Source organism: Phaenicophaeus curvirostris, chromosome 1 (genome assembly GCF_032191515.1).
Source record: "Phaenicophaeus curvirostris isolate KB17595 chromosome 1, BPBGC_Pcur_1.0, whole genome shotgun sequence".
Taxonomy (NCBI): domain Eukaryota; kingdom Metazoa; phylum Chordata; class Aves; order Cuculiformes; family Cuculidae; genus Phaenicophaeus; species Phaenicophaeus curvirostris.
The window spans coordinates 65,651,872-65,667,224 of NC_091392.1; the positions used below are offsets into that span (position 1 = coordinate 65,651,872).

The 15,353-nt window shown below is 38.9% G+C and overlaps 1 protein-coding gene across 11 annotated transcripts in view; it reads left to right on the plus strand.

Annotated features, from left to right (window-relative positions):
• Nucleotides 1-15,353, plus strand: part of ERC1 (ELKS/RAB6-interacting/CAST family member 1) — a 306,998-nt gene that overhangs the window by 190,009 nt on the left and 101,636 nt on the right. For all 11 annotated transcript variants that reach the window (XM_069860940.1, XM_069860869.1, XM_069860924.1 and 8 more), the window contains one exon: nt 8,922-9,082. In XM_069860940.1, coding sequence (XP_069717041.1) covers nt 8,922-9,082 — 161 coding nt within the window. The remainder of the gene's footprint in view (nt 1-8,921; nt 9,083-15,353) is intronic.

A 15,353-nucleotide genomic window follows, 5' to 3' on the forward strand; every position in this document is an offset into this window, starting at 1 on the left:
CCTTTTCTTTGGAGAGCTGACAATCTACCAGCCATTTTCACAGCCTTGACACCAAGTTCCCTGTTTATCGTGAGCTAAACAGAACTCTTCTTCTCTGTGTGCACAGTCTGCAACAGTTCCTCCAGTATTATACACAGTTCACCTTGGCAAAAGGGGTGCTGGTAACCTGGCGTCCTCTCTGGGATGGAGGTAGACATGATGTATAGAAGAATCTGGATTTTTGGACAATATTCTACTGTCTTTATTTCCAGTTGTCCTTAGATAGGATCTTCAACTAAGGAATTCTAACATGTGAAGACAAAAAAGAAAATACAAGTTTTAAACTTGTCTGCATAGAATCTTATGGCAATGTTTGTTAACAGTGATGACACTGAACTGATGAAGCAGTTATATAGAATGATGGTGTAGGAAAGAACACTCTTCAGGTGAACATCTGTTCATCTTAACCTATCTATATAGTGCCTACAATTACAGAATGAAGGTTACATTAAAGGCTCTCAACCCTTCATGTATCTCCATCAAAAGGATTAGTGGTGGTCACATTTTCATTGGAGGGATGGTTCACAAAGGTTTGTAGTGATAGAACTAGGGGCAATGGGTATAAACTGGAGAGGAGCAGATTTACACTAGACATAAAGAAGAATTTTTTCACCATGGGGGTGATGAGGCACTGGCACAGGTTGCCCAGGGAAGTTGTGGCTGCCCCATCACTGGAGGTGTTCAAGGCCAGGTTGGATGGGACCTTGAACATTCTGATCTAGTGGGATGCCCCTGCCCATGGCAGGGGGGTTGGAACTGGATGATCTTTAAGGTCCCTTCCAACCCAAACCATTCTTTGATTCTGTAACCGAGGAGCCAGTAACCATGATGCATTCCTCTGTCCACCTACAGGCATGTGCATATTCATGCACTGGTAGTGAATAAGAAGGGCTTGAATTGGAGCCAGAACTCCCATGATGGGGCAGAGCCATTCTGCTTTATACCTTTCTGCTGTCAATGGGGTAGAGCTTTTACTCCTTTCTTAGTTGAGCGTTGTCTTTGTCTTCCAAAGCAGAAATTACATTTTAATTTTATCAGGGGGTGGGGGCTGTAGGATTTTTTTTCTTGTTATTGCTTACTTATTTCTCCGGGTTTCTTTTGATATTTTTAGCTCTCAAAAAGCTATGATTAACAGTTTTCCCGATATCTACAAGATTTGAAAGTTGTTCCCTTAATTCAGAATAGCCAAGAATTTAGTTAAGGGTCTTGGATACAGTCTTTAAGTGTACCTAAAGCCACTCTTCTGCCTTAACAAAAAATGGGGCTATGATGAAACCATAATTCATTTCCCTCTTATTTTGTGTAAAGGTTTATTAGCTTGTGATTTAAGCAAACCATCTGGTCTTGCTGGCAATCCAAGTTATGTCAGACTCAATGCTTTCTCTCTGTAATATGTTACTTGAGGCAGTTAAATTACATACTTAAGTCCCAAGTCTGGCCTGTGCTTTTTCCATGTCTTAACATCTGTTCTGGGAAAATTTTCTGGGATCCAAACAAGTTTGCTTGGAGCCAGGACTCTTGCCTTTGTCTTTCTTTTCATGTCTATTTCTTTCCCTTCCCTTTGTCCTCAGTCTGATCAGTTCAACTAAGTAAAAGACAGTGCAGAAATTTTCAGTCCTTTTATCATTTTGATAACGTACACAGTGAAATGAAAAATATTTTAAATACTCAAGAGCTGTCTAAAAGGAGGAGAAAGTCCTTTGAGAGAGAGAGTTGCACTTTATAAGAAATGTTTGGGTTTTTTTTTCAGTCCTTGTAGCATTCTTAACACTGACTTGTAATTGCAAGAATTTTTGTTTTGATGGCCTAATTCATTCTGGGCAAGAGTACAGATTTCCAGTACATTTTGTCTTGTAATGCTTATTTCTTATTTATATAAGAAAGCCCTATATTCAGAAAGCAAATAATTTTAAATATACAATTTAGCCTACTGAGGTGGTTTTGAAAATAAGCTCTCTAGTGATTGATTTCTATAATGCTTGTGGAAAATTAATTTTTCATATTGGTGTTTGTATCTTTATTCTCCAAAATTTCATCATTTTGTATTCCCCCTGGAACTTTTGAAACACAATAATGAATATAAGCAGCTAACCCATAGCCCACTGTGTCTATATGTAGATTGAAAGAAAACAAATTTCTTTCCTTAAATCAGGAACATAAAAATGTGTCTGTTTCAGGCATGTAATTAAACATAAATTATACGTTTTCCTTGTATCACTGCACCTGAAGTACTGTACCTCCAGTTCAGGAGTAGAGTTCTTAGTGTATAGTCAAGTCTGTTTGCCATGGCCTTTGAAGCCTTTAATTATGGACTTATGTGCAGTCTTTTGAGCTTGATCAAAAGAAGAAAAAAAGAATGAGGAAGGGAAAATAACAAGATGAACCCATACTCTGGACCATCTGGATGACTGAAACCTTAGCTAAATCAGTGACAAACCTCATGAACTTCAACAAAGCCACATGCAAGGTCTTGCACCTGGTTCAAGACAATCCCCAATATCAATGCAGACTAGGGGATGAATGGATTGAAAGCAAGCCTGCAGAGAAGGACTTGAGGATACTGGTGGATGAAAAAGGCAATATACTCTTGCAGCCCACAAAGCCAATTCTATCCTGGTCTGTGTAAAAAGAAGCATGGCCAGCAAGTGAAGGGAGGTGATTCTGCCCCTCTACTCAGCTCTTGTGAGACCTCACCTGGGGTACTGATCCGAGCTCTGAAGTCCCCAGCACAGGAAAGACATGGACCTGTTAGAGTAGGTCCAGAGGAGGGCAAATAAAATGGTCAAAGGGTTGCAACACTTCTCCTTTGAAGAAAGGCAGAGAGAGTTGGAGTTGTCCTCCTTGGAGAAAAGGCTCTGGGCAGACCTTATTGTGGCCTTTCAATGTATAAAGGGGACTTATAAGAAAGATGGAGAGAGAGTTTTTGCCAGGGCCTGTAGTGACAGGACAAAGAGCAACAATTTTAAAGTGAGTGGGAGTGGATTTAGAATCCACATAAGGAAGAAATTCTTTACTATGAGAATAGTGCGACACTGGCGCAGGTTGCCCAGAGACATTGTGGATGCCTCGTCGGTAGAATTGATCAGGGTCAGGTTGGGTGGGGCTTTGAGCGATATGATGTGATGAAAGACATCCCTGCCCATGACAGGAGGGTTGAACTAGTTGATATTTAAACATTACTTCCAACTCAAACCATTCTATGAAAAAAATTAATAACAGAGAGAAATGCAGTCTATTCTGCAAAGATTGTTAATCTACAGATGAGGAAAATCTTTATCTAACATTTTTACATAATGTACCAGTGATTTGCTATCCTTAATAAATATTAATTAAGCCAGTCATACATTTGAGCTATGGATGCGTTCATGTCCTGTAACTTGAGACTGGAAAATGTTCCTTTGCCGTGTATATGGAGGTTGTTCTCTAGCTTTTTCCTCTTTCTTTATATGCACATAGCATATAAAAGTGGATTGCATGGGTCACCATTTTAGAATTGATCATCTGCCCCTGCAAGTGTTATTTTTAAGTGCATAGCACTTTGCTTTCTCCCTCCCCGCCTTTTTTTTCCATATTGATGACTTTGTCTATTGCCTCTTTATGTTTGCACAGTACCACTGCAGTGAATTACATCATGTTACCAGCATTCATGATGCCTTTGTTGCTTGGCTGGTGACCCAAAATTGCTCTGCTTTTCTAAAAAGGTGTAAGCAGAAAATTAAGCTCCACAACTATCTTCCTGAGAGGGTTATAGAGGCCTTTTTCAATTTTCTCTGCAGTAGAGAAGTTCTCTTCAGGTGATCCATCACTGAGGAATACGTTCACAATGGGAAGAAAAGTGTAGCTGCCACTACATTGTAATTTAAACACACTAAATGGTTTGGGGATCCTGAGCTTCTTTAGTTGGCCTGTCTGTCTGGATTGACTTTAGGTATTGGAGTCTCTGGGTGCTGATTTTAAGAGGTAACCAATGCCAACTATGTCTGTTGGTGTAGCCTTCTTCCTGGCCTGAACTACCTACTGCATGTCAAAAATTTTCAGTAGTGCATTAGTTCTCCTCACGTAAGAAGTGAGAGTTTGAGCTTGCCTATCCTGATCATCAGTAATCTTTCCAGGAGCTAGTACAGAGCTTAGTACGGTCCCTAGCCTCATTAATACTTTGCATATCCCTTTCTTAACTTTACTGACTTTTGGAGAACTTGACTAAGCTCTTTGGAAGTCCCTGACTTCACATTACTCAGTGGCCAGAAAAGCTTACCAGAAACACCACGTACTTGGAGATAATGTGGTAACTATATGTCTATGCAGTAGCGTGTTTTCTGGTGTACAGTTGCATCACAGCAGCCTGAAATTAGAGGTTGTAGGAGCAGGAAGGTTAAGATCATAGATAGGCTCCTGAAAAAGGCTTCTATTTTTTGATATTACGTCCTAAATTGGCTATAAACTGTAGGACAGATTTAGGCTAGACGTAAGGAGGAATTTCTTCACCATGAGGGTGGTGAGGTACTGGCACAGGTTGCCCAGGGAAGCTGTGGCTGCCCCATCCCTAGAGGTGTTCAAGGCCAGGTTGGATGGGACCTTGGGTAGCCTGATCTAGTGGGAGGTGTCCCTGCCCATGGCAGGGGGTTTAGAACTGGATGGTCTTTAAGGTCCTTTCCAACCCAAACTATTCTATGATTCTATGATTTTTTCTGTTTCTTTACAGGCTGCCATTGACATGGTAGATAAACTTCTGCTGTATTCCCTTTCCTTTCCTCCTTGCCTCCATGCTTACTAAGGGCACATAATACTATGTAAAAAAATTGTCCTTTGTTGATGTCTCCTTTTTCTACTGCTTTTGAATCTCATACTGCTCTAATTGACGTAGTTTGCCCTCTTTCACATAGTGTGTTCAGTCTGTCAGAAACTATCCACCCTAATGGAAACTTCATCCACCTTCATATTCTTTCTTAAAGATAAGCTGTCACTTATGACCTAAAAACAGTTTCTATTTAAGTTCTCTGCTGATCCATCCTCCTCAGAATACATTAAGACCTTTCAGGCCTGTTTACAGAGAACTGAATCACAGGTAAGTCATAGATAGTCAGATATTCTGTATTTTATATAATATCATTTGAGCAGTGAGAAAAGAGGAGCAGGAGTGCACTCTTAACACCTTCTGAAGTGGAAACTTTCTATTTATAACTGACAGGGAACAAGCTTACCTGCAGTTAAATTGAAAATGTCAGCAGCATGTCTCTGAAAATGTCTCAGCATGCCAGAACTCTGGTTCTTGGCAAATATTTTTTCTTTATTATATAATTGCCCACTCTCAGGAGAGAAAAAATCAAGGCTAGATTTGAAAATTTTTGTATAGTCTAAATTAGATGTGCTTTGCAAGCAGTTTCCTTTCAGCTAATATTCCTGTATCATTTCTCACAGGGCCGCTTACTGGGACATATACAGACAGGTCTGCGCTAAGATTCATAAGCTGCCAAATAAAATGTTTTGTTTTGTAGAAGTTTAATTGAAATGGTGCCATGGAATATCTATAACTTGATGGATCTGAACAATGAAGTCTTTATTGTGAATACAGTCATCACTATTTTGGTGGACTTTGTCTGTAGTAGTCTTGTGACAAATGGTACTTGTTGGAGAGGATAGAAGGTAATGACAGTTCTGTAAACGAAGCTGTTGGCACGGTTTAAAAGCCACTTGCATTCCAGCCATTCCTAATACATGATTAAATCCATTTTCTCTTAACCTGCAAAAGTACAGAATATAACTTTAGAATTAAAAGAATTAGCAAGCAGGGCAATGAGAAAAAGATTAAGTACGTGCAATAACCACTACTACAAAGTACTCCTGCAGAGTTAGATCTTGCCTCCTAGCACTAGGAGCCTTGGCCTAGATACCAGCCTCTACTCTGTTGTGTCTTCTTAACAGCACGGCGTTGTTATGCTTCAGATCTGCATCAAGCAAACCAGCCCCTCAGTGCTAGCATCACAAATCTTGGTGACTGGGAATGGAATGAAGGATGTCAGAAATCTTTCAAACCTGATTATGGAAAAGATGTTTCTTCAAAGATTGTTTTATCTTGGCAACTGACAGATTGACACAAGCCAGTGTGATTGTTGAGATTGGCTGGGGACTTGTTTAGTTGAGGTTGTTTTCTGTTATAAGCAGAGGGTTTTGTAGCTGGTATACCTCTTTCCTTCTCAGTTTGAAGGAAAATGTTTATGTAGGTAATTCTGATCCGCCCAAAGGAAGCAGAACCTGATACATGATAAGTTGATACACCAGTACACCTTCACTTCCCCAGCATGTTGCTATTTTTCTCTTTCTAGGCATCAGTTTCCATCCTAGCAATATTTCGCTGTTCTTTGTTTCTGCAGTTTTTCTTTGCATTCTTCTGTGACATATTTCTCTATTTTGTTTTTTGACATTTTCTCTTTGTTTATTTTAAAAATTTACCTAGTTTCTGGTTTTGGTTGGGCTTTTTTTTCACACTAAACATTAGGAAGGTAGGAAAAATTTGGTTATTATATGCCTGCTAGCCATTTTGGACTATGTGTCACTGAAATTCTTCTACAGCTTCTTGATTCCTAGATGAATTATTTGCTATACATTTTGAATAGTTGCATATTTTAAATTTTTCTTAATTTTCTGGACCTAAGAAGAAAGTTTGTTGTCAGCTGCATTTTAGTGGAAGTAGATACGCTTTCTGCAGTAAGCTCTGCACAATGTCTGCAATAGATTTTTATAAATCTGCTAATTCTGAATTGCAATGTTTCTTCCTCTGTCACTGATTGAGGACAAAATCCAGTGTTGTTATCTGTTTGTCCTGAGTCATTAGCTCTGCCTTTAGGAGTACAGGTTTTATTAAAGCAAGGAGTGGTATGATCCTTCCATCCTCCAGCACCTGTATAGTGAATTATGTGCCCAACTCTTTGTAAAACCACGCAAGTAGAATATCATTTCAGTAATTCACTTCCAGGTGAATTGTTCTGCGGGGGTATAAATGCCGTGCATTGCTGTATTGTCATACTAAATTTATATAAATGCTTTATTATGTGCAATACTAGCACCTGAGTTTCCCCCATTTAAAGCACATTACAAAATTGTTTATGATCACTCTGTTGTAATAAAGAAAATCTGTATGGAAGAAACTGAAAGTAATGTGTGCTGTCAAGCATTATTATAAAATCATTAAAAGAATATCCAGAGATTTTTGTATGTTACTTGTAGCTACACTTGAGCGTTTATTGTGGTTTTGCATGTCAGTCAGTGATAAATTCTAGCTGAGAAAGAACCTGCTCCAAGTTCAAAATAAGATATCACAGAATCACAGAATCACAGAATAACCAGGTTGGAAGAGACCCACCGGATCACCGAGTCCAACCGTTCCTACCAAACACTAAACCATATCCCTCAGCACCTCGTCCACCCGTGCCTTAAACACCTCCAGGGAAGGTGACTCAACCACCTCCCTGGGCAGCCTGTTCCAGTGCCCAATGACCCTTTCTGTAAAGAATTTTTTCCTAACGTCTAGCCTAAACCTCCCCTGTCGGAGCTTGAGGCCATTCCCTCTTGTCCTGTCCCCTGTCACTTGGGAGAAGAGGCCAGCACCCTCCTCTCTACAACGTCCTTTCAGGTAGTTGTAGAGAGCAATGAGGTCACCCCTCAGCCTCCTCTTCTCCAGGCTAAACAACCCCAGCTCTCTCAGCCGCTCCTCATAAGGCCTGTTCTCCAGCCCTTTCACCAGCTTTGTTGCTCTTCTCTGGACTCTCTCCAGAGCCTCAACATCCTTCTTGTGGTGAGGGGCCCAGAACTGAACACAGGATTCGAGGAGCGGTCTCACCAGTGCCGAGTACAGAGGGAGGATAACCTCCCTGGACCTGCTGGTCACGCCGTTTCTGATACAAGCCAAGATGCCATTGGCCTTCTTGGCCACCTGGGCACACTGCTGGCTCATATTCAGTCGGCTGTCAACCAACACCCCCAGGTCCCTCTCCTCCAGGCAGCTTTCTAGACAGACTTCTCCCAGTCTGTAGCACTGCATAGGGTTGTTGTGCCCCAAGTGCAGGACCCGGCATTTGGCCTTGTTAAACCTCATGCCATTGGACTCTGCCCAGCGGTCCAGCCTGTTCAGATCCCTTTGCAGAGCCTCCCGACCCTCCAGCAGATCGACACTTCCACCCAGCTTAGTGTCATCCGCAAACTTGCTAAGGGTGACTACGTGTGCCTGTAGTATCTATGCTGGAATTCACAATCATGTTAATTCTGAACCTGTCCCATTTAGCTGAAGACATGAGCATTGTTCTGCTGTACCTGAATGCCATCAGCGGTTCTTTGAATGTCTTTTATGTTGCTTACGCACAAAACTTGCCTATAAGCTTTGTTAAACAGATATTTTGAGAGAAGTGGTCTTACTTACATATTCATGAGAACTCAGACCTCTCCCTGTTTTGGAAAGATAATCTTCATTCTGAAAGTGCTTAGGTAGTTTTTTGTTAGGCATCATTTACAGAGAAAAATTTTTATAGTTTTGGTATTTTATCAATGTATTCCATTTAATACCTAGCATTTTTGTGGGCTAATTTTAATGCATATAGGCCATTCTTTTATCCTTGTGGTATGTTATCTAAAGCAGAAACAGTGAAGAGTTGAAGATTTGTAATTTGGTATTGTAATGGTAATGTTCTAGTGACCAGACTATGTTAATTCACAGCCTGTAATGGTGCTTCAGTTATATATAGACTTACTGTCCACAGCACTAGATGTTGCTTCCAGTCTACATGTACTGGCAACTGTTGTGTTCCAATTTAGTTGTGACAGGTAGGAAGTTCCAGTTGATCACATTACATTATTTTTCTCTCCTCCTGTCTTTCACAAAAATGTTTTAGGTAGAAGAGCTGATGATGGCCATGGAGAAGGTTAAGCAGGAGCTGGAGTCAATGAAAGCAAAACTATCCTCTACACAGCAGTCTTTGGCTGAGAAGGAAACTCATTTGACCAACCTGCGAGCTGAAAGAAGGAAGCATTTGGAGGAAGTCCTGGAGATGAAGTAAGTGTTTCTTTTCATTATTTGTAAGCATGTTTTATTTATATCTCTGAATTCTCCTCTGATTCCTGGTGTTCTGAAGACAGCTACTGTAGGAATATGTCACTGTAGACAGCAGCCACCTATGTAATCAGCTGAGCTTTCAAAAGTGACTTCTGACCAGGGATTACCTACATTACTTCCATGCTATTATTAGAGTTCAAAAACTTTTCTTCCTTATGATCATTTACTGTAGACTACTATTTGCGTGATAGCATCTTCACAGATTCTAAACAATTATTGGGGCTTATTTATTTTACGTGTCTTACGAATGTGCCGTCTTGCTTTGAGTACCCTATAATCTACTTCGAGGTAGGACATGGGTCAATGTAACAAATGACAAAAAGGAAAGAGGGAAGAGATAAACATAATGTCAAGTAGTTGCAATGCTGAAATCAGACTGCAGGTGTCTAGTTGGCTAAAGTATTTTTTGAACTCAGGCACACAATTCATTAGCACTGGAACAGAGTTTGAAGTGCTTTATCAATCAGACTTCTCTTGTCATCTTTACATAGTGAGGCCTGAATAAAATCAAGCTTTGAAGAGGTGGGGAAAAGTGAGGAATTAGGCTTAAATAAAAGGCTTAAATACTTCCTAATTTTTGACCGTGCATTATAGATAAATAGTTATCCTCAGTTAAGGGAGACATGAATCCATTTAGTGCAATGATGGATAGTGCTGCCAGAAGTTCATTAAAACACTTTCAGTTGTTTAGCCAGCCCTGAAGAGAAGGAACATTTTTATTGGCAGGACCAGCAGTGGTTCCTCCACTGTGGTTTTGTGAGCTATTATTTATTTATTTAACTTTTCTACACTAGCCTCTTTCCTTTTCTTTTTTTTTTTTTTTTTTTATGAAAGGATAGAAAAACAGCTGTTACAAAATGGAAAGAGAAGTGGCTTAGATCTTGAAAATCTAACTTAGGAGTGCTGTATAAAGTGGGCCAAACCTCTCGAGCTTCATATTCAGCTACAGCAGTCTGATCTAGAGCTGGCATAAAAACATTGGAAGATTGCAGTACTTAAAAGCCACACTTTTTATTTTTAATAAAAAAATTTATTGAGCTATAAATTTGACTGCCTTGAGAGTTGTTGTATTGGGGTATGGGAAGAATAGCTCTTAAGGTGATGTGGGAATCCAAAGCAACTGGAGATATATCCCATATCCAATCACTTGGCAGTACTTTCTTCTGCCAAACTGCTCTGCCAAACCTTCTCATTAAAATATACCCGTAGTGTACAGTATATCCTGAAATATATTTGGAATTGTGTAGCTCTAGAGCCTTTAATATAGCTACTCCTTTCTTTTAAATTATGACCTTTCTTAGCTGAGTAAGTTATTGTTGGAAAGTTGTTGTACTGAAATGTAGTATCAGGAACTGCATAAACTGGTAGATCCATTGTTCCTCAGAAGGAAGAAGAACACTGGAGAAAATGGTAATGCTGTCAGCGCATGGAGAGAGCTATGGAAAAAACATTATGTTTGTATAGTTAACTAGCCGAGCATGTTTTAGTCATAGCTGGTCTGTCTTAAAGCTCTATAAAGCTGCCAAAGCTGCTCCAGACTTCAAAAACTTGCCCTCACCATGAGGCTCTGTTGCAAACAAACCTCCACTGAGGACCTCCAGTCAATTAAATATCTTACATTTCTATACAGAAACTTCAGTATATTCTTCATTGCCCTACTTTCCCAGGCTATGCCCTCTATGAAAAGCACTCTTGTCATCTGTTTTCTAGTTCTGCAAAAAGTTTTTAATGCTAAAATGTTTCCTACTATTTCAACTAAAAAATAACAGCAATTGAATGAGTAGTCAATTTTGTAAAGCAGTTAGCTGGTTTTGGTATCTTTAATGGAAAACAATAGCTGTTTTACAGATACAGTTTAATATTTCCCAAGTTTTAGGACATACTTCACTGACATAAGTTTGGGGTGCTCAAAAGCAGCACTGAATGAATCTGAGATTTGAGGACTAAGCTTAACAGGCTGGGCTCTGTACCCATCTAATGAGGCAGGGGTGCAAGAAAATAGCTTAGGAAATGCTGCTTTAGGAGATTCTAGATATGGACTAAAAGAAAGTGTTAAGGCAACAAGAGGACTCCAGAAAGTTACCTTTGGGTTTTAGTAGGAAGTTGTTGGATATTACATTACTGAAAATATATATTTAAAATACTGTTTCATAGAGTAGAGCTTGTGTTTACTACTGACTGTAACCCTGAGAAGATCATTTCACGCTCTTTAGGGAATACCGTGAATACACTCTAGAATAGCTCAAGTGTGAATTATTCCAAGGAAGAAATTTCTCTCCTTAAAGAAATACTACGTATTTTGAAGCTCTCTTCCTTTAGGTCTAATATTTTCATTTTCTTTAAAAAAACCTTGTTGTAAATAATTATGAGAGAGGTAGATAATGGTCTCTCTATTTAGATGACCAAACATGATCCACTGTAATAAAAATACTAGTGAATTGCTAGGATTTTTGTTTTGTTATGTTTTCTTTAAGGAGTTCTAATGTTTCCATCATTCACAGCAAATCTTTTAAATTAGGCAGGAATAAAGTGCTGTCTACAGAGAAATCTCTGTTCTTTGTCCTATAAAAACCTGCTTAGGCTGAGCTGAGTTATAAACTGTTGAAATTCACCAGTTTTCCTTTCCCTTTTTTTCTCCTGGTGTTGTCAGCAAATTTTGGCAGTGTGTGAAAATAACCGAGTGCAAACAGTCTAATCTGGGGCTGAGCTCATGCAATTGCCAAAACCGTAGCAGCGGACACTGCACTTACAGGGAAGAGGAACAGACACTATGTCTGCATGTAGTGAAGAGATACTTCTTTTATTATTGTCATTTTTTTTGACTAGGCATGCCTTTTGTTGTGGTCAGAAGAACCAGAAGATTCTCCCTAGTCATCTGCTTCGGGGTTGAAAAGTCCCAGTTGGAGCATTTCTCAATCTATTCTTTCAGATCTAGAGAAGTATACAACAGCCCTTTCCTGAATTATGCCTTCTCTTGCTAATTGCAATTGCTGCTAGCCTTGTAATTCAAGAGATACAGACATAGATAAAGTAGTTGGTGCTTCAGAGTTGAATCCTTCATTCTGCTGGTGCATAACAGAAAGATTATTACTTGTCCAAGAATAATTTACTATCTATTTTTTCTTTAAAAATAGTCAAGGATATTACAGATAAATTAATCGTTATAAAAGAACGTAACTTGTGTTTCAAAATTAAGCTGGCAAAAAATGCCTTTTGTGACTTGACATGAGTGGTCTTTTGAATATTTATCACAGTAGTCTCTAATTACATGAATATGTCCCACAAATAGTTTCTCATTTGGTACAGAGTGTAGGCGGTGATCAGAGATGAACCAGGCCTGTGTAGCCTAACGAAGCTGTTTATTGTCTTCCTTTCTTATTTCATCTTGCAGTTGGAAGGCCTGCTGAGAGCTACATGAGGGCTACTCTTAAAAATAAGATGCCGTCCTTGGTAGAGCGGTGCAGGAAGACTGTTCAGCTTTATCTCTGCTGCAGTTTTCCTGCCTGATATGCAAGTCACTTAAAAGTAGTTGGTAGATGGTTGATAAGCCCACATTTTCATTTTCTGCTTATCAGATAAAAAAGATACACACGCATACACATGAACACTCATAATTGAAAATGCAGTCAGTGGAAGCTGAGGTGGTTTATCTTCTGAAAAGTTTATCCTTTCAGCAATAAAGCAGTATTGTCTGGAGGTATGAGTATGAGGTTTAAATTGAAAGTGGTCCAAAAGAAACTGATTAATTGGCACATAGTTTATTTGCCAGAAAAGTAATTTCAGTTGATCCAAGATGAGGTGTGAAGTAATTTCAAACACAGCAAACAGTTTAACCAAACAAAAATATTTCAGGTTATATACACCCATGGTGAACAGAACCAGCACAAAAAAAAAACCAAACCATCAATGTCCCTCCAGTGGTAACTTGTCAGCTCATCAGAAGTTATCTTCTTGGAATTACCTAACTTCTTCTTCTTTTTCATTAGAGAAATTATAGTTTATGCCTCTGGTTTAACAGTACTTCTCCAGAGGAGAAGTGATTCCTAGTTGCAGAAGTACATGCATGTTCTGTATGTATAAACAGTCTTTCCTGTAATTTGGGGTCACTTCCCGTTTGTTACCAGTGCTACAAAGCAGTAATATGTTAACCTTGCATCTGTAAGGTATGTAAGGCCCAGTGCAAACTCTTCATCATATTGAACTGGATTATGTCATTGAGCCCCTTGGTATATCAGACCACCATGGCAATGGTACTAATGCGCCTACTGTAATTACTTCGTGTGAATTTAAATAAGCTAAGATCCCAGAGGAGGCACTCTATATCCCTAGGATTTACTAGGGGCAAAGCTGAACAAGTGCAGATGCGTCAGCCCCTTTTTGTCTTCTATAAGCTTAGATTTTTTTTCTTTAAAATGTCTTTTTCAGGGCACATAGTGAAAGTGAACACAATATCTCATTATCATTGCCTTATCAAACATTAAGTATATAATTATTATGTTTATTTCAATTATACACGGTCAGCCAGTTAGATTTTTACATTTAAGTTGTAAAAAGTTCGGTTGCAATAGTCTGAAATGTGAAGAATTATTCATTTCTAATTATTGGACAATACAGACATTTTGTTTAAATAATTGGAAATAAACTGACATTGGAACTGCTGTTAATCTCCAAGGGAATTGCACAAAATCTGATAGGAAAGCTAAAAGACAGCGTGCAGATATATTGTGTGTCTTTTAAGGCTAAAGTTTATTGAAAGGCCAGAAATCTATATTTTTTTAATACCACAGTTCTCCTCACTGTAATGAAACATTAGGCTTTTCATAAATGTAATTGTAGATCTTGGTTATGCTCAAATTTGGTGACTTCTGCTATTATTTTTTAATCCAGCTGAAAGCCTAAGAGAAAACATAATCTGTCTTGCACCTTTTTGTCTCTTGACAGTGAAGGAATGAAGCCCATTTTCCTTTCTGTCCTTCCGTATTGTCAAAGTTTCACAGAAAGATAAACTACAATGCAAAGAAGTGAACCTTTAGCAAAGCCTGCATATATAAGGTGCCCCCTGTGAGCACACACAGAGAATGAGATTGCTGTGGTTTACTCTGTTTCTTTAAGTATTGGGAAGTGATGTTTATCTTTTGTGACTGGTTTGGTTTTACTCTTCACTTGCCTTGAAAAACTTTTTCTTCTGTGGCTTTTTCGGATACTAAAATCTTGGCATGATGTATCACAGTCCCATTCTGTCTTGTGATAAAAACCTCCGTATATCGTTTTATCTTGAATTCTATGCACCCTGAGAACAGTCTTGTAGAGAGAAAGTACTGTGCTATCTTAATGAGCCATGACAGGCCTGGAAGCAAGACCAACTGCTGAAAAGTACACCAGGTGGTATTAAAGGGGTTTGTTCCACTAGGTAATTTCTAAGACTATTAATGTTGTGGGGAGGAGTCGGGAAAAGGAGATCCAGTCATTAACTTCCTCAGAATTTACCTACACTGTGCTCTGGTTTCCATGCCTTTCCACAGGAGATAATTTTTTTCTTCTGGATGTGTTTTCCGGGGACTGGGTTTAGTGCAGGTGATCCCTTTGGTAGTTCTTGGAACATAGTTTTCTAGATGCTGAAAAGAAATTAGACCTCTTTCAAGGGAGAAAGTGAAAAACATAGTGTATAGCCTTAGTGTTAAGAATGCACAAGTTTTGTTATGTTTTTCTTTTCTATTAATAGATTACAGCATTCTTACAGAAATTGCTGTGAAAGATCTCATCAGTAGAGATCTTGGCATACATACACAGAGTACTAAAATGTATACATTTTTTAGGCTTATACAATCCTAGCATTAATGAATGAATACCCTTTTTGTCTTTTCTTAGTTTTCTAGTTCATTATTGAAAACACGTTTAGAGCGCAGGTGCAGCACAAGATAATTTCTTGGAAGTCATTAGTGCCCATGTTCTTTACTGCCCAAAGGGCATTGCTTTGGGAGAACTTTGTCGTTACCATAACCTGCATGTTGTACACATCATCTTCTCCAAAAGAATTACAAGACCGATGATTATTTTTCCTAGAAATACATACCCAGCTAACCCAGCGTTAAACTGGAGGAGGAATCGAGAGAGGGATAGTTTTATTTTTACTAATATGTAAAACATATTGCTTGTAAGGTAGTTCTAAGGGCACCAATGTACTGCCTTCTGCTAGCTAATTCCGCATGCC